Genomic DNA, 27,968 nt, shown 5'->3' with positions numbered 1-27,968 from the left:
ATATGTTTTTGAATTAACTGCAATTATTATTTTCTGTTTCCTTATAAAGAATGGCAACCTGATTATTTGCATTATTTATATGCTTTATAGCTATTTGTTTTAGGACACAGTCAGCTTGCTGTGAGTTGAGCCAATACATAAATGACAAGGGGCTAATAATGAAACAAAATAATCTTAAGGTTAGTAGGAAGTTTCCTGTTGACTTCTGTGGACTGCATATACCCAAGTAAGTGCAAGATGCAATGTATTGAAGATGTATGCAATGTATTAAAGATGTATGCATTGTTAAATGGATCATGTTCTACCCAGTGTGGTGTATAAAAGACCTTGCACCTGATAGGCATTTTGAGGCAATGAAGACTGGCTGCTGAAACTTATGAACCTGATAAAACAACCCCTCAGTGATTCTCAGTAAGTAAATTTTAATACTTTCAACAGATGGGGGGTGGGGTGGGTGGGAATAAAAAAATCCCCAAATGATTTTATACCCAGTAAGAAATCGCAGACTCTAGATGAGATGATCTCACTTAATTTACTGGTACCTAGAAAACCTGAGGAAATGAAGTCAGCCTTTGGAAAGTTACTGAATAAAGGAAAGTGCAGATCAGAGCTTTACTGAACTATTCACTGACTGGAGACTCATCACGATCGTACGTGAGTCAGCAGTGTGCCCTTGCAGTGCAGGCAGTCAACTGCATATGGGGTTGTATTAGTGGGAGTGTAACTGGGCAGTGGAGGGAAGTGATTCTTCCCCTCCTTCGGTACTTGAGAAACTGCATCCAGCTGTATCCAGCTCTGGGCTCCCTGGTACAAAAAAAACCCAAACCAAAACAACAAACACCCCCCCCCCCCCCCCTAAACCCCCAAAACATTGACACCTGGAGCGAGCCTGGCAGAGGGCCACCAGGATGGTTAGGGGCTAAGGCAGTGCTCTCTGAGGAGGGGGTTCATCCAAACCTAGGAAGCAAAGGTTAAGGAGGATCTTACTGCTGTTTTCAGGGCATAGAGGAGATAGAGCCTGACTCTTCTGGTTGGTGAGCAGTGGTAGGATGAGAGGCACAGGCACAAATTCTAACAACGGAAATTCCTACTAAGTATTAAGAAAAATTAATCACAATGAGAGTTGGAAAACGATGAGGAGGTTACTCCAGAAAAGTGGAGTGTCCATCATTGGAGATATTCAGAACTCAGCTGGATAGGGCCTGAGCAGCCTGCTTCTAAGTTGGTCCTGCTCTGAGCAGGGGACTGGACCAAGTGACCTCCACAAGTCTTTTCCAACCTAAATTCATCATTGATTCTGAGAGCTGTATGCAATGCTCTCATAGTGTTATTTCTCAAAGGAAGGGCCTTGCAAATGGAATGTGGTGGGTTCAGAGTCTAATCCCTAGTCTCTTATTACCTATTTTATTATTTCAACTGCATCATGGGGCAACTCCCTATCAACCAAGACATCTCATAGCTAGAGGAACACTGGGATGGAAAACAGAGGCAGAGACACCCAATCCCTTGCTGACACAACGTTTGAAGGAATGTAGGGCCTGATTCAGCTGTCTTTGTTCAAGTCAGTAGGGAGTTCTGCATAAACGAGAGCTACAAGAAGAGGCTCCTAGTTACTGATTTTCACCCACTAGGAATGTATTAATTCTAATAAAAAGTTGTATCTGTTTTGCTCAATGTCTTAGCCTGAAAATTCACCCAGCAGTTGGCATTTCAAGCTAAGCCATGAAATTTGTTTCTCTTTGCTTCTGAGTTTACAGGTGGGATTTAAAGGCTCATCTGGGACAAATGTAAGATTGAGGAAACTCGGCTTGCAACTGTTACTCTAGCAAAGTTCCCATTAAATTTGACAGGGTTATAGCTGACAGAAGGTAGTAGTATATGTATTTCCTTTTCTTTCACTAAGGCTGGATTAAAATTTTTCTTTTTAAATCAAAGAAACAATTGCTATTGTTAAACTTTAGGTTTTCTAGCTGTACGCGTAGAATTAAATATGTCAACATATGTATTGTATTAGACTAGGATTTAAAAAAAAATAAAAATCCATTCCACTGTATTTTAGTTGTATTTCTGTTCAACACGTCTTACAAAAAATAGGTTGTGCTTCCCCTTCCTGGAGGACAGAATAAAAGTAATAGGATTTCTTCTGGTTTAGTTGTCTTTTCTTTAGCACCCCCATGAATAACTCTGTTAATGTAATCTCACGTCTTTAATAAATGGAGATGTAGTATAACAGTTTCACTCTTACTAGGTAAGGAGGGATTTAAAATGAGACCTAGTTTTAGAAAAGAAAATAGCTACGAATGTGGTACAGAACTTTCCTAAAAATAGTACTTAGAAGGGGGTATCTGAATTCAGCATCTCTTGAGTTGCCTCATGCTTTCTTTGTCACTGATACTGAAGAATCCAGGTGTTTTAGAGGATTAAAAACATGTTTCATTCAGATCTTAGTAAGGACAAATCCAATTCTTGTTTGACTTCTACAGTTTCTGGTGGTGTGATACCAAAACTTGCCTTGGTCTTAAAAATTAAAGGAATTGTTTTGTTTAAAACAACATAAATTCTGTGCTAAAACTATTCCATACAGGCATAAATAGGAGAGATGTGTTCTGAATCCCTATAAAATGTAATAGGTTTATGGTCATCTAGGATACAACTGAGATAAAATACTGGAATTTCCCCAGAAGCACATAGGCCACTAAAGCCTGAGCCAAGAGAGACCTTCTTTTAATTCTTATGCTATTACAGAAATATTACCCCAACACTTTGCACAGTATCACAAATTATGGAATTATATGCTAATGTAGGTTGGATTTCTTCCTCCATCATTATAAGCTCAGCTGACAGATGAAAACTTCAAATAAAACCATTTGTAAAAATGAAGTAAAAGTCTTAAGTTAAATTTGTCCCCCAAAAGCTATTGTTAGTGGATTTGATAGCTAGTTATCACAGCTTGTCTGACCAAACAGCATTAAGAAAAATGGGTGATAGTTTGGTTTAGTTTGTTACCTATTTTTTTTTATTTTTTTTTTTTTAATATTTAAACCAGTTAATTGGTTGTCTGGATGCAATTACTGTTTGTGCTTGTAATGTACTTTAAAAAATACACACACTAAAACTTTCCCACACTATTTGTTTTCATTGGCATAATCAAGGCTTTCTTAATAAAGAAATATGTAAGATGGACATACTTTTTTTTTGCTCACTTGGGTCAGAGTAAATTTACAGATCAAAAAATACAATTATTGCAAAAGTTCATATAAATTGAAATAAAAACCTAAAGAAATGAAGTCCCAACTCTATCACAGTACTTCCAGTGATAAGATTTTTTTGTTTGTAACATTTCAAAACAATTTGTCTAAAATATGAATATTCTGATAAGCATCCCACAGGAGGAGAGGAAGGAACGTTTGCGTAAGATGAAGAGAGGACCAGCTTGATAAAGGCCAGGAAGGAGGGAGACCAGTACTTAGCATCACTGCTGCTGAACACAAAGATCAGCAGCACTGGAAACTTCAGTTCAATGTTTTTATGAATGTTGAAAAGCAGGACAAACAGGTATTTCTCTGACAATCAGTTAAATTTTAATAATTTAGCCACTGTATAAAATGATTTATGTACATGATGTTGATAAGCACAGGGAGGTGCACTAAGGCATGGCTAGCTAGGAGCATATATCTTACTAGAGGAATGTACTGGACTTGATTTAAAAAGTGTGTGCAGTTATGTAAATATTTAGGATCATTGCTTTCAAGCTGATACCTGACTGCAAAAGTCTTCTCTATCCTTCCCTGATATAATCAGTCTACCTATAATTATCCTTCCCTGATTTTGGGCCCTGGCACCACAGTCCATGCCATCTACATCCTCCAAGAAACAGCTATAAGATCCTCCAAATCATCTGGAAGAATCAGCATTGTGGAAAAATAGTTGCTTATGTGTTATGGCAAATTCTGCTATACATGTAGCAATGATGTTATGTGCCTTGTTCTTGGTGTCTTTTATTTCTGGGTTTGATTCCAGGGTTTCATCAAGGAGCTAAAATATCACAGAGCTTCTGGATCTCGGTTAATCTAAGGGTTCATCTTTTTATTTGTCATGGGAGATGGTGATCAACTGGATCATCAGGATTGCTGCTTTGTTTTTTTTCTTGAGTGAAACTTCTGAGTGGATGAGTTTTGGAGGCCGTATAGGAATCTGTTTGTCTAGATGCTCTTCAGAGTCCAAATGTTTGCAAAGGCTCGAGTGGCTGTGGGAAAACGTGTGGATGACCCTTATTAGTAGATCTGTTCAGCAGCAGAGAGCAGAAGTTGTTTTAAGTCTTTTGCTTGTACCAGTGTATTTTTCTAGTGGTTTGAGAACCCAGGTGGGCACTATTTTAGAGTTTTCAACAATTTAAGTACTTCCAATATATAAGCATATTCTTTAAAATGACACACCAGAGGTTGATGATATGCTACATATTTCACTAGATTAATTAACAGACAGCCCACATACCATGTAACATTACTTCATATAGTGTAATCCACATTTCTGCAACCATGCAAGATCCCAAATAATACATCATGAAATGTCCTAGAAGATATGAGAAGATCATCCCACTAACCTGTGACACAGACTAGATATTTTTCTGGTAGCTCATCCAGAAAATTAAAGCAGTTCAAACAGAAAATGTTGAAACTGAAAGAATGTTTGAGTAAATAGTACTCCAGAATTCCTTTCATAACTCACTTTTGTTTACTGGTAAATTCTATCTTTGCATTATAAACATAATTAGTAAATATCTGGCAATGTTTTTTTTGCAGTGGTTTGGTTTAAGCATATTTACCTTCTATATTCACTAAATAAATGTTTAGATTTTGCTGTACACATAGATGAGAATAAAGGAAGAGAATTGTATATCAATGTACTGCATGTCCTGGCTTTCTTAATAGCAGGGACATTACTACCACCTTTATCCTGGTCTCTTTTCTTTTTTGAGCAAATTTTAATTTGCCACTGCAAAAGAAATACAAAATCCTTTACACGATGCTATATTGTCTCTTCAACAAGCATAGGCATGAAAAAAAAAATCTTATCTCTGCTTATGTGGCAGACAAACAAGAAAAACTTTGAAAACTCAAATTCCTATTTATCCATCTGGATTGTAGCAGGAAAATCAACATTTTGCATTTATCGAAACCTCTGATATCTACTTGTATGGTGCAAACTGCAAATCAGTAATACTCTCCCTGCAGAACTGCAGTTAATTCCCTTGATTCATTTTGTACAAGTTACAAAATAGCAACTCAAGCCTTATACCACCACTATCTTGAGCCTTGTTCAGACACACTGAAGAGCCGTACTCTGAATCCCATTACTTCTTCCTTGTGCCAATATCTCATAGTATTTTATTGCACATCTACATTTTACCTGTGTATTAAGTGTCTGTCTGAAAGTTTTCATGTTAAACTGTTAAACAGTAACACTGGAATTGTCAAAATCAAATGACTGTTTTGTAATTTGCAGAATCCACCACTTCTCTTGATAAAAATCAGCCACACAGTTACAATGCTGTTATTGTGGTGGGCACACACAAATACAGCATTTCCTGTACTAGTTCAAATACTTCTATGTACATTTAGAAGGATAATGCATATTTATATACATAATATAAAAACCGCTATAAACCAATTCAAACTATGTATTTCAAACAGTATCTATCATACTTTGTGTCACCACTGCATTTCAGCTGTAAACAGAGATTGGTCCTAGGAAATCTTACATGGTACTTCCTTTTTTCCTAATAGAGTATTAGTGGTACATGACGCACCATGCATTTATCTCTGGGCAGGGTGGTTTGGCAGCTGCTGTGGGTGGGTGGTCAGGTGCTTGCTTCTAAAATTGTGCACCTGAGCTTTTGCAACATCAGTTCAATAATACAGAACCATTCACCATCAGTACCTGCCTGAAACTAACAAAAACTGAAAATACCTGCAAAATAGGAAATCCAACACTTCTGCTAAGATATTTATAAGTGGAGAGCAGCATAAATATCATTTACTTTCAGTCTAATAGGTTTGCTTTTTTTTGTTTTGTTATTTTCTGTGTATGTTGAAATGGGATAATCTCGGCACAGAGCTACTTGAGTGGGGTACACAATCTGAGGGCTTGAACTCTGACTATTAACTGTTTTCCCCCCCACCCCGAATTATTTCAGTATTAAAACTTTCTACCTTTCAAGGGGTGGTAGTGGTTTGCTCTTCTTCAGGATTTCAGGATTTCTAAATCAACCCAAAAGCATAAGTACAAACTGCAGGGCTTTTTTTCCTTTCCTTGATGAGGATGAGGCATGCATTTGTTCTGGAGCTGGCTGTAGAGATTGAGGAGTATGTACAGAAGAGCTCGGTGCGTCGGTGTCTGTGCCATGCTAGTTGCTAGAAAGCGCCTTACTCGCTCTGCAGCAGCTTCTAAGGTAAAGCCAACACCGCTGCTGTTTTTCCTTATAAGGGAAACAGACACTACTAAGTTTTTTTCGTAAGGCGCTACATAGGTGCAAAACGCTGCACCTCTAGGACATGTATGTATTTTTAGACGGAGGCACAGGCGTCCACTTCCTTCAGTCCCCCCCCCCCCAATCCTGTGTTACGCACTTCGCTGCTCGGCATCAGGACTAGCCCAGATGCTAATGCTTCTGCCTCCGTGTAAGCCGGGGGGGGGGACCCGCGGGGTAACCTGAGCAGGCAGCGCTGCCTGGCCGCGGCTTCCCCCGCGGCCGAGGGAGGCGGCAGAGCCCCGTCCTCCTGGGCAGGACCGCACGCTGCCTGCGCTCCCGGCGAGCCTCTCGGGGCAGAGCATCCCCCGCTCCAGCCCCGGGCCGGCGGCTTGCCGCAGGTGACCGGCCGCGGGGCTCGCCAGGGGCCTCCCGCCCCGGGAGCCGCCCGGGCACCGCCGAGCGCCCCCGGAGCCCCCCGGGTGGCGGTTCGGGGGTGGGGGGACATTTTTATTCACCTCTCTCTCGCGAGAAAGTGTTGCGCGGGCGATACTTGAAGAGGAGGGGGGGGAGAGAGGAGGGGAAAAAGGAGGAGGAGGAGGAGGAGGAGGAGGAGGGAGGGAGGGAGGGAGGGGGCAGCTGGAGCCGCAGCTGGAGCAGCGGTGGGTGCAGCGGCCGCAGCTGGAACAGCAGCGGGAACGGCAGCCGGCGGCGGCGGCGGCTCCAGCGGGTGCGCGCCCCTCGCAGCGGGCTTCTCCCGGGGCGGGCGGGCTGGGCGCGGGGCTCCCTGCCCGCGGCGCGCCCCGGCCGGGCACCGCGCTCCAGCCGCCGCGGCTCGCCGCGGTGCCCGGCTCAGGGAGCCGGGAAGGGTTCATGCCCGGGAGACGCTTCCAGCCCCGGAGCGGCTCCGGGAGCGGTGGCGGCGGCCGCGGGCTGTCCGCGGCGGGCGCGGCAGCCCCCGCGGATGCTGTTGGAGGGAAGGTAGAGTCCGCGCGGCTCCGGGCAGCGCCTCGCCATCCCCCGCGGCCGCCGCCTCCCGCGGGCGGGCTAGCGCCGGGCTGGCCGGGGGCCGGGGGCGCGGGGCGGCCGCGCCCGCTTTTCCTCGGTCCCTAACCCTCCCCCCTCCCCTTTTCTCTCCTCGCAGCTCGCCTTGGAGAGGCTGGTCGGAGGCAGGGCGGCGGGGACCGGCGGACTTCGGCGGCGGAGAGGAGGCGGCGGCCGCTCGCAGCCCGGGGGCTCGGGGGACGCGATGTGGCGGGGGCGGCTGCTGGGGATCGCCCTGGGAGTTGCCGTGCTGTGGGCGTCCCAGGCGGGCGCCGCCGCCGCCGGGCACGCCGAGGGGGTGAGCGCCAAGGAGAGCCGGGCCAGCCGGGCCAAGAGGCGAGGGCAGGGCGGCGGCGGGCACGACGCACTCAAAGGGTAGGTGCGGGGCCGGGCCCCTCCCGGGGTGCCGCCGTGCGGGGAGCGGGCGTAGATCTGGCTGTATACGTGTGTGTGCGCATCCGTAGCCGCTGCCCTTTTGCGGTGGGAGCTGGCGGGGGTGGGAGAGCTCCCCGGCCCCCCCCCCCCCCCCCCCCCCTTGGGGCTGCCTCTGCCGAGGGGCAGGTTGGGCTGGGGGGACGCCGGACACCGCCCGCAGCATCCCGGGGTAGCGCCGGGGCCAGGGAGCGCGGAGCCCCGCCGCCCTCCCGCCCCCCCCCCCCCCCCCCCCCCCCCCCGCAGCTGTCCCCGGGGCAGGGCGCTGGGTCCCTTGCGCGCTGCAGCCTTACTTCGCCTTTGGGTGGGTGATGCTTCGTGAGGATGGGGCGCTGCAGCTCGGAGGTTGCTCATTTAGCTTCTAGGAAGGACGTAGCTAAAGGCACACTGCGGGCTCGTGCGTTCCTCCGGCGTCCCGTATTTCTGCTTGGCATAAAGCAGAGTAGCGACGAGGCCCAGAGACCACGGAGTGTATGCCCTTTCCATTAGCTGTCCTCTTTCATCTCCACCTTAAACTTGCGCATCTCCTCTTGCGCTCAAGTGGACTGTCTGCTTATCTGGTGCTCCTTGTGACCTGGGGACGGCAGGGGGGAAGAATAGGGACCATTTTTTGGTATCAGAGCTATCTAGTACTAATATGAGTGAGCCCAAGCGTACAAGAGTTTAAAATCATTACGAAACGTTGTGGTACATGCTTAGCAGAGTGGCTTTTTTAAAGGGTAAATCTGTGTAAGGCAAACTGTTTTACCGATTCTAACGCTACACCTTTCCAATGCAAAATAGTTAAGTCAGCTGAAAGGCATTGCGTGTGTATGCATTTGAAAGCTTAGTTCACTGTAAAGGTGAAAAGCTTGCAATACTGGAAGAAAAAAGAGGTTTCCTTTTTCAGGTCTTCCAATGCACCTTTTCAGCCCGTAGCCAGATTTTTCACTCATCAGGCAGAGGGCAAATGTAGCAAAAACTATATGGAGATAGTTATGCCTCAGTAAGGGATGCGAGCTGTTTTCTTTCTTTTCCTGATTTCCTCAAAAAGGAGCTGTTACAACTTCATTTTTAGAGGCCTTGTTGAATATGCTTTAATTCCTTGCTAACTTCCTCATACTTGTGTAGTACTTTTTATTTATATTCAGATTTGCAATCTTGGCTTTTTTTTATGTTTGCCTGATTGGAAAAGGTTTGTGTTTTTAGGTCCCCATGCTGCAAAAATGGATGCAAGCTGTCGGTATTGTTTTTCAAGGATCTGATTTTGTAGGGTCAGACTCTCTTATTTCATTTCCTTATACCTTGTCACAAGAGAAATAGTTGGACAAAGTAGATTCTTCCTGTAACAAAAACTAGGAGGTGAGGAGGACACGTAGTAAAGTTTGTAGGACTAATTGCACAACAAAAGATGATAAGGAAAAATATTTATCAGAAAGTGCCTTTATTCTTCAGGTAGTTTTAAACAACTTTCTCATTATAGAACTCTGAGTTAATATCAAACTGACAAACACCATTTTCTGATCAGTGGGACAGAGTATGCCATCTAGCACGTGTGCTGACTTGATGGACTTGGTGGGTGTTAGAGGCATGTTAGCTGAGGCTAAGATTTCTTTGGTGAATGTAACCGTTGCTCTAAAACTGTGCTGTTTAGACAGTAATAATAGTGCATTGAGAGATGATATTTCAAGTGTTAATTATTTTTGAAATCTAAAATGGGATAGGGTAAGTATTTAATCTTATGAGTTGATTTTTATGTTTAACTGAAGCCTTCCATTTTTTATGTACTTTGCAATGATTCCTCCTTTTACTGTGTATTATCTATGAGTTACATATCTGCTCAGTAATCTGCAAATTTAGAGATAATGGCAATATCAATTTTTTGTATTTTATGTCTTGGTCAATTATTTGGAATATTACAAATCTGAATGAGTGCCCTTGGGAAGCAGGTTCTTAACAAGGATATAATAATTTGCCAGATGATCTGAGATACAGTAAAGACGAACCAAATTATTAGTTTGGTTGCCTGTCAGACCTTTTCCTGTAACTCTCATTTGAGACTGAGTGTAGAGTTCCCAAATTGCTTGGAGGAGATTGTTAACACACAGTCATCTTGATCATTGTTGGGTGAATCCTGCTGGATATTTCCAGTTTAGAACTTGTGAGCGCTTCCTTAGGTGTGGTACTGTACTGTACAATATGAATAAAAAGAATTGTCATTTTAATAGACAAGGTTGGAACTAATTCTTTGGAAAGCCAGATGGAAAACATATTTTGAATGTACAGGAACTGTATATACATCAGACAAGGAGAATTCATTGTTATTGAAGGACTAAAACACTAAAAATACGATTTTACAAGAAGACATACTATTTTTTTAACTTGTTCATCAGTACAAATACATTTGGGAATCTGAGAGTTGTAATACAAGTCATAACAGATGCTGGGGAACTTTAATTTCATGTTATTGTAGTTGACTAAGACTTTTTTTCTTTCTGCCATGAACTCTTGCTCTGATTGTAGGAGCATGGAGACACATTTTTAAAGAAAACCCTTTGCATTTAGACTTTCTGTGTGATTACAATGACTATTGAAAGTCTTTTAGCATTTAAAGGTATTGAGGTTAGTCTCTGTGTGAATACTGGTCTTGTATGTTAAAATGAAGAAGCCTAAGATCTGTTTCAATTCTTGTGATTTTTCCCACTTACATTTTTTACTGCAAGCTGTTGATTGCAGAAGATGTTTGCTTTTGTCCTTGTGACCTTTGCCTCATTGTTTATGCCAGTGAACTGTCTGAACATATAACATGATTCTGGAAGTATATTTTAACTTTATAAATTATTTGGAAATGCCTCTTATGTACTAATTTTAAGACCTTAAGCCTGCTGCTCGTGTAGTTTAAACTGGTCCAGCTATGAAAGCATTAGCAATGAAGTCCTTGTAATGCCATCTGTGTTTGGTCTAAGGCAATGTGTATTTACGTGCTAATGTCGGGTGCCTCTAAGTGATCAGCAAGCAATCAGAATAAAGGCAGTAATTATTTCAGAATATAACTAGATTCTCCATTCATGGAAATGTTGCTGGAATCCATTGTGATTCAGCAAGTTAAAATAATAAGCCATTACTGAGACACTTTTATCCTCTGGATCCCCAAAACGTTAACACAAATGTTAATGTATTGAATTGTAAGGCATCAAACTGTTATGCTGCTACCCCTTAAACACCTAAGAATGCAGCATCAACTTCTGAAGAAATAAACCCTACAAAACTGGCCATGAATGGGAAGTTCTTTCTAAATGATATTTACTTGAAGTCAACCATTTATATGTGTTTCAATCATTTGAATATGAAGTAAAAAAAAAAAATTACTGGTGATTTGGTTGGTACTTGACTGAGTACAAGAAGTATTGTGCTTAAAGATCTTAGAATTAATTGGGATTTCCCATTTTCTGATGATGCTAGACAAAGACCTCAAACTCTAATGAGGATCAGTCAGTTAGTTCTTAATAATATTTTAAACAATGTTTTTCATGTTTATCAGTCTCTTCTCAGTATAATGGCCAAAGAAAGCAATTATTTGCCTAACAAATAGCTCAGCAGAAATTTTAAAAGAACTAAAATTTCTTCAAGATAGCTGAATTGTGACATGACACTAATTAAGACACTAATTAAATGCATTTGTGCAAGAATGATTTAATTTCTTTGTTTTTATTAAGTTGAAATGATAGTGAATATTGCGGAACAGAATAGTTGGCTCCAAAATGATTCCTAAAACTCTTGGATTAAAGCTATTCAACAGGGGATTGAGTTTTTTTGGACCAATTTCATTTGGTCCTCCCAAAGAAGTCCACAGGTTTACTGATACGCTTACTTGAGTAAACTTGATTGGATTTGACCCTTTTTATGCATGATTGCTCCCTTAAAATAAAATAAATCTTATAAATCTATAACATAATTCCAGTATTCAACTATATAATTAAGGCTTCTGGTTTTCGTTTTAAACCAATATTTACCACTAAAAGCCTGCTGAAGAAAAGGAGACTTTCCGTACCGGTAAATATTGGTTTATACCGAAAAACCTCAAACATTTTTGTTACCACTTTTGGCCTGCACACCTCTGGCCAGCTGCTGGTGCCACACCTTGTCAGTGTCACTCTGTGAGCAGGAGGCAGCCTGAATACTTGGGAATAAAAATCTTAATTAAAGATACGTGCAAGTTGCTATAATACCTGATGCGCTGAGCACTCGCCTGGCTTCCAGGTGGCATGGCCAGCCTCCTTCCAGTCCTCTGTGCCTTACGGGGTAAAGCCTATATGGAGGATGAAGAACTTTTATGCCAGTGCATCCTAATGTAAGACCTGAAGTCCTTGGCAACTACACGTAGCGTTAAGATTCTGCACCTCTCTGAATTTATTTGCTGATGGTTGTGATACTATTTTTTTCTTATTACATTATCCTTGCAAGTCTACTTCTAGAGTGAAATGAGTTCATAGATCTTGGCACAGTGTCTCATCTACATGTTTCCTTTCAGTAGGACTGTATGATGCAATTTGATGTAGGTGTGACTTTCTCTGGGGAGCAGGGTGTATGGATGAGGAGGAGGGAAAGCAGATGGAACCAAGCAAGAAGCCAGCACAGAATCTATTCTGTGGCTGGCAATAGCTGTTACTAACACTTGCTGAAGGGTTAATATTTAAAGAGGGAATAACACATTATTTTCAGTTCTGATCCTATAGATATCTTCCCCTGGCTGTCACAATAGGTTTTAATTACATCTTGGAATATACTGGTTCAAATACTATATGGAAATTTTAAAATTCATTTAATGAAAGCTGTCTGACAATAGTCTGCACTGGATTGCTTTAAGCAGAGCCAGTAGCAATGCAAAGCTCCCATGCTAGCATTCTTGTTTTAGTTCCATGTTGTTCTTCAGCCTGAAGAAAAACAGTAAAAAGTAAATGATCTTCAGGCCTACATAGTCTTTGTACTCTCCACTTAGATTTCCAAATCCTGTCATTCAGATACCAGCTCTTTAAAAGGCATGGCCTTAATCCCAATTCTGGTTTATGATTTATGGGGATAGAGTTCTGGGCTGGCGTAGTTTGTAGTGCAGACTTAGGACTCAATTCATTTTGGGCATGCCAGTGAAAAACCATCCTATGGTTAAAACTTTTGGTAGATACTGTTGTAGTCTCCCTTTCACTGGTGAGTGTCTTAGGCACATGTGATTCTGTTACTAACTGCTTAGCCAGTCTTCCCCCAGTGGTCTTTTCTCATATTATATTGTAGCCCGACACAAGTGGTTTTGAAGTGCCATGTGTCTGTTTGAAATTTGAATCAGACCACCACCCCCATTCCCCCCCAAATACATTAGAGAAATACTTTTTTCCCATTTGATGATAGTAAGTCACAAATAGAGCAGAGGAAAAAGGCTACAATAAACAGTATAGCGACATTCTTGATGTACTGTATGAAATGTGATTGTTTTGGAAATATTGTAAAATTGGCTTGGGGGACTCAGATGAAGCAGGTTTCCTGTCACCAAGCACCACTTTGCCAAGGTGACACATTGAAGGTCAGGAGGGCAGGATTGGATAGAATTCTTTTCCTTTCTTTCCCTTGTTTGTTTGTTTGTTTGTTTGTTTGTTTAGGGCTGCATAGCTCTTGGCTGTATCAGGCTGGCCTGATAATGCTGACCCAGATGCTGCAGGATGGGGTCACAGCTGGCCTGTGATGGGTTTGTACTTTGTGTACAGAGTGAGTGGAGAATTTCATATTGGGTTTGCCACTTCGTGTCCCATCACAGGAAGGTACTTTGCTGTTCTCCATCCTGAGGGGTCCTGTGTAAGGCTGATTGTGGCTGTGACTTCTTGGCAGGTTAGAAACAGATTTATGCTACAGCTCTTACTCAGAAGACAAGAGATGTCATGGATTGTGCTTTGTTTCTTTCCTTGTGTTCCAGGTAATCATTTTCTTCCGTGGATTTGTGATGGAATTGTCTAATCTTTTGTGCGGTGTTGTTTTTCTGGAGACTTTCTGATCTCTTTTGGTGTTTAGCTCAACGTTCATTGAGGGGGGACAGGTGGTGTTCAGTCTTTAGAAACTGGAGACATAAAAGAGTTGGGGGGGAGGAACAGCACCTGCAGAGAGTGCGTCTGGTTGCAGCAGGGTACAGTTGTTGGCAGGTTGCAGTGCAGGTTTCCAGAGAGAGTTATTTGGAGGAGGCAGAAGAAGCCTCTGGCACGTGGCTGGGATGCGAACCACAGCTGCACTTTCCTCAATCAAGAGCCCACTTAAGTTTTATAGAAGTAGACTTCTCCCCTGTTGTTAGACATCACAGGATACATTTTGTGTTCAGTGGTGGTTCTGCAAGTTGTTCACCAGATTCGGTCTGATCTGGGTACGTTTGCCTTGTTAACTGGATAAGCTACTACTGTATGTGCAACTTCACAGTGCCGTGCCAGAACTTTTGGGGCTATACTGGGCTTTAGGATGCAGTCTTGAAGTAAGCATAGGGCTGCTCAGTTTATTTGGGAGCAATGGGAGGATCACTGGGTTAGGGTTTGGCAGGGACGGTCCGTCTGTCAGCTTCATTTACAGTGGTCCTTATTGAATAAAATTGCAGCTTCTGTTTTCCTGTATGCTTATTTGCCTTTCCTGTGGTGTGTTGTTCAGCAGTGCTGCTCACTTAGGACAGCTTTTTTCATTGTCATTCATCTTCCATCCTGCAAACTTCAGTGTTTTGCATATGAACTTCAATACAAGTTTTGACAAGGGTCTCTTTAAATACATTCATGGACTCAGCAGCCTGTGATTATTAGAATAGTACTACCCAGAATGCAAGACCCAAACTGTTTAGCCACATGGATCACCAGGAAAACTTCCTCTTGGTAGAAGTGTAGTAGACATTGGCTAATAGAAAGCTATCTCTGCTTAAACAAGACTAGGAGCTAGGGATCTTTGAATGTATACATATGGAAATAGTAAGAAATTAATCATTAGCTGTTTTGCTTTGCAATAAGGTCACCTTCCATCTCATTCCTCCTCTTCATCTCCTTGCTGAACCATAAAGATGAAGAGGATATAGATGCTTGTGTGTCAGTTTGGTCTTACTCCCCAGACTTAGTAAATATTTTTGTAGAATGGAACAATTGTGGCCTGGAGTGTTTCTGATTAACCATCACACTGTGCTGGAAAATATATTTGTAGTTCTTTGGTCTTGTATTGTGGATGTCTCCTTTGGCTGTTTTCTCATCCATTCTGACTTTCCCGCTTCAGGTTTGGGGTTTTTGGGGTGTTTGTTTTTTTTTTTTTTTTTTTAAGGATTTCATTGCTGCTGAACAGCCTCATTCACGCTAAGGTTGGTGTGCAGATAGAGGCATGAGAAGAATCATTTGCTTATTTTTGTGACAACTCAGTAAAGTTGGGCTCTTCTTTGGAAGGTACATTGGCAGGTAAAATGTACCCTGTTAAATTAAAACCTGTGCCTTCTGGTTTTGCTTATACATCTTCACTGAAGTATGAAGGAGTTCTAGCTTTTTATCTAGAAGAATATTTTGAATGTTGACTTGCTGGAGAATCTGTTGTTTTCCTTTCTACTTCTCATTTTATGAAATGATTCATGACCATTAAAGCCTCAGAAATACCAAATGAAAGCCGCAGTTCTTTTGTCTACAGTCTTAATCATTTTCATTCTCTTTTTCAAGATTCCCTCTCTCTCATGTTTTGCTGGAGGACATCAGAATATCCAGTGATGTTCAGCTGAGGTTTCAAACTAAAGTTTGTTTCCTTTCAGGAACATTTTTTTCCTGTCTCTTTTCTCCTTCTTTGTTTTTCCCTCTGGTACTTCATCTTTTTCTCTTCCCTGTATACACAGTAAATTACCAGTGGCTGCTAGGGACAAGGTGAACTAAACCTGTGGGATCCGTATCAACAGGGTTTTCCTGTTGCCTTATGGGAGACATGCAGGTAACTGGCCTTTTGAAAACACAGTATCACTATGCTAGCAAGGAGGCAGAGGGTAGGATACAGGTGTGTTGTGAAGGGAGTAGGAGAAATGCTGCTATCTTACCTAAAATCTTCCAGTAGCCTAAAGGAGAGCACTTCTAAACACAAGTTGATGGCATTGCTTAACGCCTAAGGCCTAAGGGCATTCACTGACAAGTATTGATAGAAGTGTCAGGTTTATGAGACACCCTAAACGCTTGCATTTGCTCCAAGGTAGGGATGGTGGGTGGCACCAGCTCATCCCGCAGCCCCTGGGAAAGCCTTGACAAGGGGCTGGCTAGCCTTGGGGCTTGGCTGGCAGAGATCCTGAGCTTGCCTGTGTGCTTTCTCTTGGAGGTGTACCTCCATCGATAGCCATTAGCAGGTACATGGTGAGTGTGGGAAGTGGTGCAGGAGGTGTAAAGTGGTCTCTCCCTGTTGCCTATGGGAAGTGACATCTGGAGAGCTAAGCGTTGCCCTAGCTCACAGTTACATGTGTCCCATGGGATGCTATTTAGTGCTACCAGGGTAGAAAGGCTATGATTTCTTGTCCCCTGAATGCACCTCTCTCTTTTTTTTTTTTTTTTTTTTTTTTTTAAATAAGAAAGCACCTGCTGGATGCCTACTGTTTGCCAGCTGTGCTTGTCTGGCCCAGCAGATAGTTTTTTGTAGTGGCATACTTGTACTTTACATGTCTTATACAGCCATGTAGATTGGGCGTCAAACTGGACCCATTGACATTCTCAAGTAGAACAATGAGGGAATACGTGCCAGAAACGCGTCTGTCCCTGGCTATGAATGAGAACAATGCCTGGCTGTCAGGTTAGATGAGCCTGTCCCTGCAAAAGAGACGATCAGATTTTCAGAGCAAGTGCGGAAGAATTCACTTAATGTCAAATGCTGTTGTTGGATTGCTGTATTTAGCTGTCACAGTGTGATGGAAGTTAGGGTTAGAAAAGTGTTCAGTGTTGCTGTAGGAAACTTGCATGTCATTTTGAACTCTTGACTTGCACATAGGCCAGAGCCAAAGATACCCGTAGAGCTGCTCAGCATGTTATTTTTTCAGTTGAACTGAGCCAGGATTCTGGGACAGCGGTATCCTTACTGTCAGAGTGAGAAATAGTTATCATATTAGGCTCTCTGCATGGCACAAACATCCAGGCTCACTTATTGCATGGTAAAAATGAATACATCAGATGCAATCCTTTGCATGTAAAAAATATATTTTGCTTAAAAATGCATGCTTATCCTTTATAGGGTAATGGAAGCTAAATTTCATATTTGCTCTCAAAGTCTAGCATTGTTTCCTAGATTTTCCTTTTATATGATTGAAATAAATAGCTTCAAGAGTCGTCTTAATAATCTTCACCAAATAACGGAAAAGGGCACAGTGACTGAAAACATCCTGTTTTCTAATATTTAGCTAAACAACAGAGAAGCAATTCCTGTTTAAAGTATTTGGGGTACCTGGAAATGAGGCTTATGCATGTTAAATGCAGACCTGTGTTTGTGCTTTTTGCTCTATCCCATCAACATAGTTAAGTTTCTCAGTTTGCGGATGTGCTTACTGGAAGCGGTGAGGTCTAAGGACAACCAGGCTTCTTCACTGGGCTGTCCTATGCAGAGTGGTATGTGTCAGGTGGCTTGGGAAGGCTCCCCATCCCGTGCTGTAGCTGTTAGCTGCTGCGTCCCACTGGGAACTGGACCTTCCCTTCCCGGTTCTGCTTTGCTTGCTGCTCCTAGGAGGAGGGGTTAGGCACCAGCGCAGCAAAAGGAGGTGCTTTTGGTATTGACCTCTAATTTGAGCACCAAGTACGTGGCTTCTGTCGTTTAGGTGAGGAGGGACCTTGGAAGGCCATGTGGTCCAACTCCTGCTCAGAGCAGGGCAAACTTAAATCGGGTTGCTCATGGCTGTGTCCACTAAGGTTTGGAGTATCTCTAGGGAGGGAAATTCTTGATTCGGTGGGAAAGCTGAGTAAAGCTGCAGTGGAGTCAGCAGAGCTGGGCCGCTCTGTGCTTTTAGCATTTCCTCTGAGATCCTGAGAGGTTTAGGAAGGTACATAAAGCTGTTCTACAGCAAAAGGTATAGATCTGATTACGTCTCTGGAAAATGACTAGTAAAAGCTATTCCTCTTCACGTTCTGGAGCCTTAGCTACTATTTCTTAGTACATTGGTTGTATTCAGACTTGGCTACTATTTCTTAGCATGCTGGTTATATTCAGACTTAGACAACCACATTTTTAAAACCAGCCTACCATTTTTTCAGGTTTGTCATGCTTTTTAACGCCTAGTGCAAGCATGGAAGCACCACTCCGATCTATGATCAGCAAATAATTCTGGGTACAGTTTTAGCAGGTACCAGCATTACCCATGTAAGAAGAAAAATAGGCAAAGGCTTCTCTAAAAATAACTGTTGGCTGATGGTATTGCTTTAAATTGTATCTCTTCTGCCAGAAAATTGGGTCCCTACGTTATATTAAACATATGTTAGCCACTACAGCCAAATAGTTAATAGAAGTCCTTCATTAAACATTTTCTTGCAAGGAAGAATCCCCGTGTGTTTTCCTACGGAGAGGAAAAGTGAGTTCAGGGAGCAATTAGAAACCCTTCCCAGTATCCCTGCATCTCAGCTGTAACTGGGGTTCAGCTGTCTTACTCTCTCAGCTGCTCTCTGCCCACTCTGTCTGGTCTCTCTGTCTAATTTATTTGAGACCCATGCTTTGGGTTTGATTCAGCCTGGGTTACGCCAGCGCTGGCCGGTGCATGGCAGTGCTGCTGACAAAATTTCCGCCTGAAGCCTTGCTCACAGCAATGCCAGAAACTCTTCCTCCCGTGGGAGCTGCAGATGGGCAATGCTTTCTTCGGTAGAGGGCTGTAATTTCCTCGAGGGGTCACAGGCAGGGCAGAGCAGGGATGTACAGAATTAGCACACCCCCCCCGGGCAGGCTGCAGCACTGGGCTCCGACTGTGTCTCTGCCGGGGCCCTGGAGAGGACAGCCACAATGCTGGAGGTGCCCCCGCCGTTCTTGGGCTGGGTGGTGTTCCCAGCTACCGGCTTCACACAGGGCTTTTGAACACCTCCCTCCCTTCTCTGGCTGTCACGTACCCTCGCTGCCTGGTTGTATCTGATAAGGAGGCACCGCCAAGCTTAGCCTGATTTGCTTCCCATCGTTTTACATTTGTGTCCCTGCTCCATAAATCCACCCCCAACTGCTGGGTAATTGCGTGCAATTCTGGAGAGCCAGGCAGTCATTCATCCTTGCTGAGACAGGGCATTGCGAGCAGAGTAGCAAGGGAGGGTGGGACCCAGTTGGTCCTTTTTGTGAGACGATGTCAGTGTTGCCCCACGGAGAAAGGAGACCGTTTATTTGAGAATGCGTGACAAGCAGAGACTGTGTTGCAGCCACAGCCCGGGGGTAGCACAGCGCTGACCTGGGGCAGAACCACGTGTGTCCATCTGAAGGAGCTGATGCTGCAGTCCTGCCTGGGCTCCATCCCCATGTGGGTGGGAAGGACAAAGCTTTACTTCGTAATCGGGGTGGAGGTTCCCCGAGGTTGTTCCTGAAGAAGAGTATCTTCTAGTTTGGTGCACGCAGATGCTGGCAGCCAGACCTATCGCTCTGAAGTGTTAGTTATCAGAATTTGCAGACGAACTTTTTTCTCTCTGCTGTTCCAAGGCTTTTCTAGTCGATGACTGATGTCTTTTGATAATTCTTCAACTCCTTTTGCTACTGAATTTGTACTTGCATATCATTAATCAAAGACATAGTTTTTTGTTTATTTTGGACATCTTTGATGAAACTCTGGGCATCAGTCATACTGTCTCTCAGCACCGTACCATTACAGAAATCCTTTTATACTTTACAAGTTCATAAGTGACTCTAAAATAAAGTGAAAGACTTGTATTTTTTAAATTGCAATGGGAACAGCTTTGTTCCTGAGATGCTCTCTCCCTCCTCTGGGCTTTGGAGTGAAAGGAAGGTGTTGTGGGCACCGCAGGTAGCTTGGGATGTATAGATGCATTTTTGCTTATTTTACTATTATAAATCAGGTTTTATAACTGAACTCTGTTTGTAGTGCAGTTCAGGAAAACAGTTTTATAAGAATATAAAATGCTTCTTTAGTATTCATAGCCTATAACATCAGCAGGAAAATATGCTCTATTAAACACAACAGTGGGTAACTGTTTAAAGTAAGTACCACGATAGAGCCTTTACAATTTGATTGGTGGTTTCCGTGATTTACATGAGGTAAATTGTTATTCCCTTGAATACTTTATTTATTTATTTATTTATGGGGACTTATCACTGTAGTGTCTGATCACCTCATAAATATCAGTGAATTTAATGTTCAAAATTAATTCTTTTTAAAGACATTTTACAAATAGGCACACGTACAGAACACTCGCTCCCACTCAAAGAAGTAGCATTCAGACTTTAATATAGGTTTCTTTTATAAGCTAGACAGCAGTTTTCTGACGAAAAAGTGTTCCACTGGAAAATGCACTTGTCAGGCTCAAACTGTTCCATGGAAGTACAGTTTGATGACTTTTTTTTTTTTTTTTTGTAAAGCTAAGCACACTGCATCTGAGTTGGAGCTTCTTGGGTGTATGGCGTAGCCTACTCTGTGGACAGCTTCAAAGCTCTCAGGGTCTCTGACTTCATGGTTGCTGGCACATCTAGGTTTTCCAGAGCCCCATTTTGGAAACAGATTTCAAAAATCGGGTTTCCCCGTGGCACAGAAATCTGCTCCTGACTCTTAACTTGGACCAGATGGTCCCCAAAGCCGTGTACTTGCTGAGACTGAAATTTGACAGAGTACCTAAACATCATTTTATGGTCAGCTGTTTATAGATTCTTACCAACCCGGATCGGAAATGGGTGGTTTATGCCGGTAGGTTGTAACAGGTAGCAACAAACCCATTCTGTCTGTCTTAATAAGTTCCATTATTTCTTCTGACTGGAGAAGGTGAAAAGCAATCTCACTTGTCTGCTTGCCAGTCTTACTTGGCAGATGATCGTGGAGCAACATTTGGCATAGATGAACAGGGAACTCTAGGAAAGTTACATGGTTATAGCCCTGCAGGGAAGTAGCTGACATTACTAAAACTGAATACATTGGAATTATATGAATAAGACTTTGAGTCTGTAACACCAGTTGCGGGAAGGGAAAAGGGCCCTGCAACAAGTCCAATTGTGTTGCTCACATTCACCTCGGTTACCACTTTGTAATTATCCAGAACCTGTGGAAGGTAATGGTAGTATTTGCTTTGACTTAAGTAGTTTCTGGCCAAGCACTTAATGAAAAGACTAGGTGTCACCAAAGCTGGTGTAATCAGAATACTGGAAATTGCATTAACAATGCAGATCCCTAAATAAATAGAGTATAAAAGTCTTGTTAGTTAGAAAATGTGCATAAATAGATGTTTGTATATATCGAGATTGTTTGTCTTAAGTTGCCTCACCATATGAGGTAACTGTTGTTTACTTAGACATTGCAATATTAGGGATGAAGAACTTTCTGAAAGACCAAGGACAAAATAATAATAGAAAACCCTTCCTAAAACAATAAACACTTTAAATCTGTCTCTAATCTGTAGACAGTATTTTAATAAAGCAGTTTCTAGGAAGTACTAGTTTATACCTAGCTTTAGTTTCATTAATTTATTGAGTAATTGCTCACAATATTAATAGAAGTCGTAAAATTTTCCTCTGATAAGATTATTAAACATACAACAAAAGAAGGCACATTTTCCAGTTTTTGAAGCTATTCTTACTGGTTTTACTTGCATGGATAGATGCATTAAATAAATTGGACAGGGTAGATTAAAAAAAAAAAAGATTTATTATTTGTGAGCGGTATAGAACCATTTCAACTTTTCTAATTGTTACCAATAAAATCACAATAGGAATAGTGTCATGTCCTGTCAGCTTTCATTGTAAACTCTAGTGATATAATTATTTGAAAGGGTAAATACGGATGAGAGGAATGGGTTGGAAAGAAAAATTCCTGTGGATCCATCATTTAAGAAGGGCAGTAGGCCCTTCATATTCATTTCACAGGACCCTATCTCTTTACATGCACTCACATCCCACCCTTGATTTTTTTGATAGTAAGTAATTTTTTGCTAATGAAGCATTTACATATTTTGGCTCATTTATTTGGCTAATGTCATGGTTGGCATGTTTCACTCATAAATACATAGTTTTGCTCATGGACAAAATACGGAAGAGTAATGGTGATTTAGATTAAAGAAGAGAAAGCAACATGAAGCTTAAAAACTATCAAAGAGCACTAGATTTCCTCTATGTTCACTAATGATGTTGGGTGTGATCCCTCATTTTGTATTTAAATGGGAGTTTTGCTCAAAAGCCCTGTATGCTTCTTTTCCAGATATGGAATGATAGGAGACAAGGTTTGGCCATTCTGTTCCTGTTGTTCAGATGTTACTGAATTGATTTTGTGTTTATAATGCAATTTTCAATTTGTGAAAGTGTATGTTACCTAAAAACCCACACAACTGAAGGCATAGAGTTCTGCTAAAAACATACAACACTTCTAGATTTAATTATTGAAATGTATATTGCAGTGATTTACTTTTTCCGTTTTTATGCCTCTACTTTTAAAACATATTTCTGAGTAAAAATAAGAATTCGTCCTTTTTTTTCCAGACCAAATGTGTGTGGATCACGTTACAATGCTTACTGTTGCCCTGGATGGAAAACTTTACCTGGTGGAAACCAATGCATAGTCCGTAAGTTAATCCAGTTATGTGTTATGACTAAGGTTTATCTCTGTCCCTCTACGTCAGGGTATTTTTAATTGTGTACCAGAACTGAAATGGTTTCTATATGGTTTCAATAGCAGCTGTACATCATTCTTTACCATTTTAAATATATTAAGCTAATATACAAAGTTTTGTGGGCTGCATTGCAGTGATGTGATACCAGTATTTAACAAAGGATTAATCTCATCCACATGTTCTGTTTAAGTCTGTGGTAAAGGGATCCAAGGGGTGTGTGGACTCTCAGGAGCGAGTAGCTGTGGAATATGTTAATCTATTTAAGTAAATGGAAGGAGGCAACAGCATTGGGCCAGCAAGTACATTTTCTCTGCTTGTTGGGACCATATCCCTGAAATACATATGTAGGGATATAAATACGTACATACATACATCATAGTGCTGTATGCATATTCATGTGTAATGGTACAACGTACCAGAAATAATTGTTAAAGGCACTTTGCCTAAGGCTGATAAGACCCTCTCCAGAGATACTGAGGCAACGTGCTGTCAGATGGGAATTATTGTGCTTGTGTGTGTCTGGTGCAGAAATAAAGGGAGCATTGTAATGCCCCCTCAGTGCCATCCTTCCTCCAAGAGTAGTCTGGTAAAATGGACCACAGTTTCACTTTTCCAAGGAAATCTCCCTATATCTAGTGTGGCCTGCGGCATGTTCCCAGACCTTTTCATAACAGATTGTGAAGGTCTAGGTTTTAGCTGTCCGCTGCAGAGATGCAGATGAACAGGAGGAGCTGTTTTGGAATCTGTTGTATGCAATTTAACGAGTTTGTAGGTATTTATGTTATGGTACTGAATGCATATTTTCTATCAGGTGTCTTTTGTGTGTCTGGGGTTTTTGAAACATATTTTAAAGGCATTTATGTTCTCTTCATAGCAATCTGCAGACATTCCTGTGGGGATGGATTTTGCTCTAGACCAAACATGTGCACATGCCCAAATGGTCAGATAGCCCCCTCCTGTGGTTCAAAATCAAGTAAGTATTTCTTCTGTGTCTTTGATATTGCTCTTTTGAGTCTGTGAAGCTACTAAGGTATGTAAGATAGTTCAGTGGTCAATATTTAAGACAAATAACCTCTGAGTCACCATGCAGACTTTTACCACAGGAAAGAAAGTGTAGCCTTCTATGACAAAAGTGAAGAATGACTCAGAGACTAGCTATTGGGGACACTTTTATTTGCCAAATCAAAACCAAATTAGTTTTATGAGAAGCTATATTCATTTGCCAGTTTGTAACACTAATTCCACTCTTCCTTGCTTTCTGGAAAATGCCTTATCTCTATACAACGCTGGGCTTGCACTCATATACAGCACAAAAGTTGCAATGATAGAGAGATGACTTTTCACAATTGGCTGAATTTGACTTGCTTTGTAATTCTGCTCTCGTTATGGGGGTTACTAAGCCAGACGCTGTGCTGTATTTTACATACATAGGCCTACAAGTATTATAGCATTTCCTTGTCAGGCTCAGTATGTATCTTCTGAATCTAATATTGCTGACCTTATTCAGGTGATACTTCTGTAGGTGCTAGAGGCACAGAACTGGTCAAGGTTTTTAAGTGGAACAGCTTTTCATCAGAAGAAAACAGATGCTTTGGAAATTAAACTTCTCAGAGAGATGACTTTTCCTAGAAATGTTTGGATTTCAGGTTTTCAGGGAAGGTTCCCGAGATCCAGAAAAAAATAAGTAAAATTAAATTCATTCAATGAACCAGGTAGCTCAATGGCTCATCATGGGTAGAGTATCTGATATGAAGTAGGATTTTGCTTGAGATAGTATCTCAGTTCATATCAGCTGTGAAGTCCACTGTATTCTCATTTGAGCATGGTGCTTGTCTCTTAGAATGTAGATGATTTTGATTTTTATATAAGATGTGAAGTTTCTGGGAAGAATTTTGGAGGAAACTGCTTCCCACAAATGCCCATAACTATCTGGACAACATGTTAAGTGAAGTCAGTGGGGGATGCACTCAGCTGAGGTCTGTAATATTATGCAAAATGGTCATCCTTTTAGTTCTGAATATCTTTTCAGACTCAATGTGTGGTCTGCTTTGCCCCTGTATTTTTTACCTTGCCATTTTTTTTTGCTTTCCTAGTTGATAAGAGTTTTCCCACATAACTGACCACTTCAGCTTGTGGCTTTAGCATCCTTTTCATGCAATAACAGTGGAAAAACAATAACAACTGTGGAATGTAATGGAATGGCATGTACTAAAATGGTAAATATTGTTCTTTGTAGTTCAACCCCTTTCTCAGGCTCCTGTGATGTCTGTTGGGGAGAGGCCAGCATGAGGAGGGTATGGAGCTCCCAGAGAGTACTGGAGGGAGGAAGGGTGCAAAATGCTGCACAAATGTGTGTGTTGTTGCGTTCCTGCCTCGGTTTGCAGCTACTTTTTTACCAGGTGCATACGCCTTAATCCTGTAAGCCAGTAAAGGAAAGTATGACCTTCTCCCAGGTCCCCTTCAGGGTACAGAAGGAGAGAGATATCCCTACATCTGTCCCATGTTTTGGCACCTTTGTAAAAGGCAGGAACGAGTGGGCTTTAGTATTACCTCATTTTTTTTCTTAGACCACACTGAAGTATTTTATGAGTCAAGACTTAAAAGAAAAATAGAATATGAGTAGAGTTACGGTTCTTCTTGTGGTTCTTTTTCTGAAATATTCTACCATTGATCTTTATAGTTTTAGCCTTCATTGGAGTTGCACAGATAAGTGGGTGCAGAAGGACTTTACTACAGTTTTTAGTCAAGCAGCTTCTAAAGCCTATATGACGTAGCTATTTTGGTTGTTGACAATTACTTCTCCTAGGTATGAATATTCTACTAATCATATTCTTTAATCAGTGCTGACATTATTTTCCTTACATTGCTACGTAGGTTTGCCCACTTTCAAGTGTTGCTTTTCTGTATACAATATAAGTATCAACACTTTACAAGTAGACCTAGCACATGGCTTAAAAAAGATATTGTTTATATCTTGTTTAATCAGTGCAATAATTTAAGCTACGTTTTGTGTGTGCAGTCACATCACCTTTATTTATTAAAACAAACCAATTCTGAAAGCAAAAGTGTCTTGCATTGTTGTAGAGAGAAAAGACTGCACTGCCTCTGTGCACTCTTGTGTAATAATGTTTATGATCCAGCACCTCATTAGGGCTTACAGAACATACACTTTCTGTAAGTCATTTGCTCTGTTGGCACTGTGGACAAAATCCATGAATACGTATTTACACAATAGACCACAATGACTTAGATCTGCTATTAGGAAACAAAGTAAACATACACATTAAAAACACAGTTTGACATCAAAGGGTTGCTGTCAACTCCCATTGGTAACAGTTAATATTTTGTCAGAATATGCATTCATGAAATCTTATTTTAATTATGCATTTTAACAAATGAGCAAAAACTCTTCTTAAAATAATCAGAAAAATAAAAAATAGATGATACAAGTTTGTCACATTCAAAATACAAATAAAAAATATGAGTGAAAATGCCGTGATTTCTCAGGATTAAATGTATGGTTTCTGATATACGAGATGTGTCTCAGTTATCTTTTGGATATTTTAAGCTATGTGTGTCTTTAGTACTTAAGGAATCAGTAGTGGGCACAGGTTTTATAGCATGTACAGCCATAGGCAGAAACCGAATTCATGGTGGCTCTTGCAGACTGGTTGTCTGCCGGAATCAAATAATTAATCCAAACTGGAAAGCATGTGGATTGGAAAGCAAAACAAAGCCTTCAAGTTTGATTCTTATGCAGGTCAGTTGTTGGGACTTTTCTGGTTACGAGTCAGCTTTAGGAATCTGATTCATGGTTGAAAAGATCAACCGGTGGTTTTCTCAGCAGGGATTTTTGTGACATCAGTGAACTTGCTGGCCGAGTAGTGGTTATTTCTGTGTAATTAGTGAATTTTTGGGTATGCTTACAGTAGGCTTGGAGGTAAGATTGCCACGTGTGGAGGCATCCCCCCTGCTGGCTCTGACGTGTGGGTGGCTCTCACGTTGCAGGTGCGCGTGTGGGGAGGTGGCCTGCACCCTGTGCTGCGCCAGCTCTGTGGTGGCTGCTCTGCTGCTACCTCCCAAACCACCTGGGCCATGGCTGCTTTGGCTTTGTCTGTTCATGCTGCAGCCGTGCCCCTGTTTGTGCTGCAGCCGTATCTTACCATCCTGCCATGTTGTTGGAGTTGCTGCTCTGCCCTTGTGGGAGCTGGGGGGTGAATGAGGAGGAGGAGGGTCTCTCCTTCAGCATCAGGCACCCCCTGCTGCCCCCAGGGTTACGGGTCAGGTGTGTCTCTGAGCTCAGCCACTGTTTTTGCTTCCAACCTGTTTTAGTCAGAATGGCTTGGGCTGGCCTAAACAGGGAAGGCATTTGCTGATGGGGCTGTCTCTGAAGGAAGGGAGCCATGGCAGAGGCAGTGAGACCTGTGGTGGGTGCTGGGGGTGGCAGCTGGCGGGGACAAGTGTCTGCCCCCCCCCGGCAGGCTGGTTACGCTGCCTGAGTGCAAAATGGGGCCTGCTCCGCTCCCCCTGCTAGCAGCTTCAGAGGCACCGGCCGGGGACTGAGGTCTTCCTCAGGGACCGTGTGCTGCCGGGGGGGAGGCCGGAGCCTGGGCCCTTGGCTTCGCGCCCCAGGATCCCACTCCTTGGGGTGGTGTGGGAGATGTCCATTCAACGGCAGTAAAACCTGGAGCTCAGCCCCTTCCCTTATATTCTGCTGCTGTCAGAGGTGGTAAAAGGTCTTGAATTTTAAATGTTTCCAGAGCTTTCAAGGCTGCTGCGGGTTTTCTAAGCACCCCACGCAGGGCTGCAGGCCCGTGTCCCGTCCTGGCGCTAGCTGCCATCTCTCTCCTGAGTCAGTCACTTGAGAGAGAAAGCACGCGGAGCATCTGGGATGTGATGAGACCGTCATTCCTTGTTTACAGCTCCTGGCAGACAAAGCCCTGCGTCATGCACGGCCGGGGTTGGGAGTGTTTCCTTGGCAGTGGCACAGAGAGACGAGAGGCGGCTTCTCCTCCTGGTGCCCGCCGGCCAGCCCTGCAGAGTGCCCTCGGCCTGAGGTGCTGGACGAGTGGCTCCGCTGGTTTTCCCACCTGAGGATCGTGGACCCTCACACCTCACGTTTTTTAGTGTGGGATCGCAGAGTAGATGGCCTGTGTGTTACCTTTCATCTGCTTGGTGAGCTCCTGAACGTTTCGTGAGCGGTTGTGGTGTGATGAAGTCTTTACTCAGTTTTGCTGAGAATTTATTAAAAAAGT

At 42.5% G+C, this 27,968-nt stretch overlaps 1 protein-coding gene and 1 long non-coding RNA gene across 4 annotated transcripts in view; one reads left to right on the top strand and one right to left on the bottom strand.

Moving 5' to 3' along the window:
* Positions 1-4,147: 4,147 nt before the first annotated feature.
* On the bottom strand, positions 4,148-6,953 carry LOC115341560. 2 transcript variants are annotated; one of them, XR_003923443.1, is made up of 3 exons: positions 6,630-6,953; positions 6,213-6,478; positions 4,148-4,246 (listed from the first exon to the last, which is right to left on the bottom strand). It is a non-coding gene; the product is annotated as an uncharacterized LOC115341560 (long non-coding RNA). The 2 variants fall into 2 exon arrangements; XR_003923442.1 differs by having other exon boundaries at positions 6,213-6,953.
* Positions 6,954-7,106: 153 nt separating this feature from the next.
* The window catches only part of FBN1 (fibrillin 1), a 158,934-nt gene continuing 138,072 nt past the window's right edge, over positions 7,107-27,968 (top strand). Inside the window, exons 1-4 of one of the 2 annotated variants that reach the window (XM_030014786.2) lie at positions 7,107-7,199; positions 7,614-7,888; positions 22,583-22,665; positions 23,588-23,686. In XM_030014786.2, coding sequence (XP_029870646.1) covers positions 7,719-7,888; positions 22,583-22,665; positions 23,588-23,686 — 352 coding nt within the window. In that variant the 5' untranslated portion in view covers positions 7,107-7,199; positions 7,614-7,718. Of the gene's footprint in view, positions 7,200-7,245; positions 7,451-7,613; positions 7,889-22,582; positions 22,666-23,587; positions 23,687-27,968 lie in introns of those variants that run through there. The other variant, XM_030014785.2, reaches the window with a different exon arrangement.

Source organism: Aquila chrysaetos, chromosome 5, assembly GCF_900496995.4.
Source record: "Aquila chrysaetos chrysaetos chromosome 5, bAquChr1.4, whole genome shotgun sequence".
Taxonomy (NCBI): domain Eukaryota; kingdom Metazoa; phylum Chordata; class Aves; order Accipitriformes; family Accipitridae; genus Aquila; species Aquila chrysaetos.
Note: the sequence above shows the minus strand (reverse complement) of the source record. Positions and strands in the feature narration are given on the sequence as shown.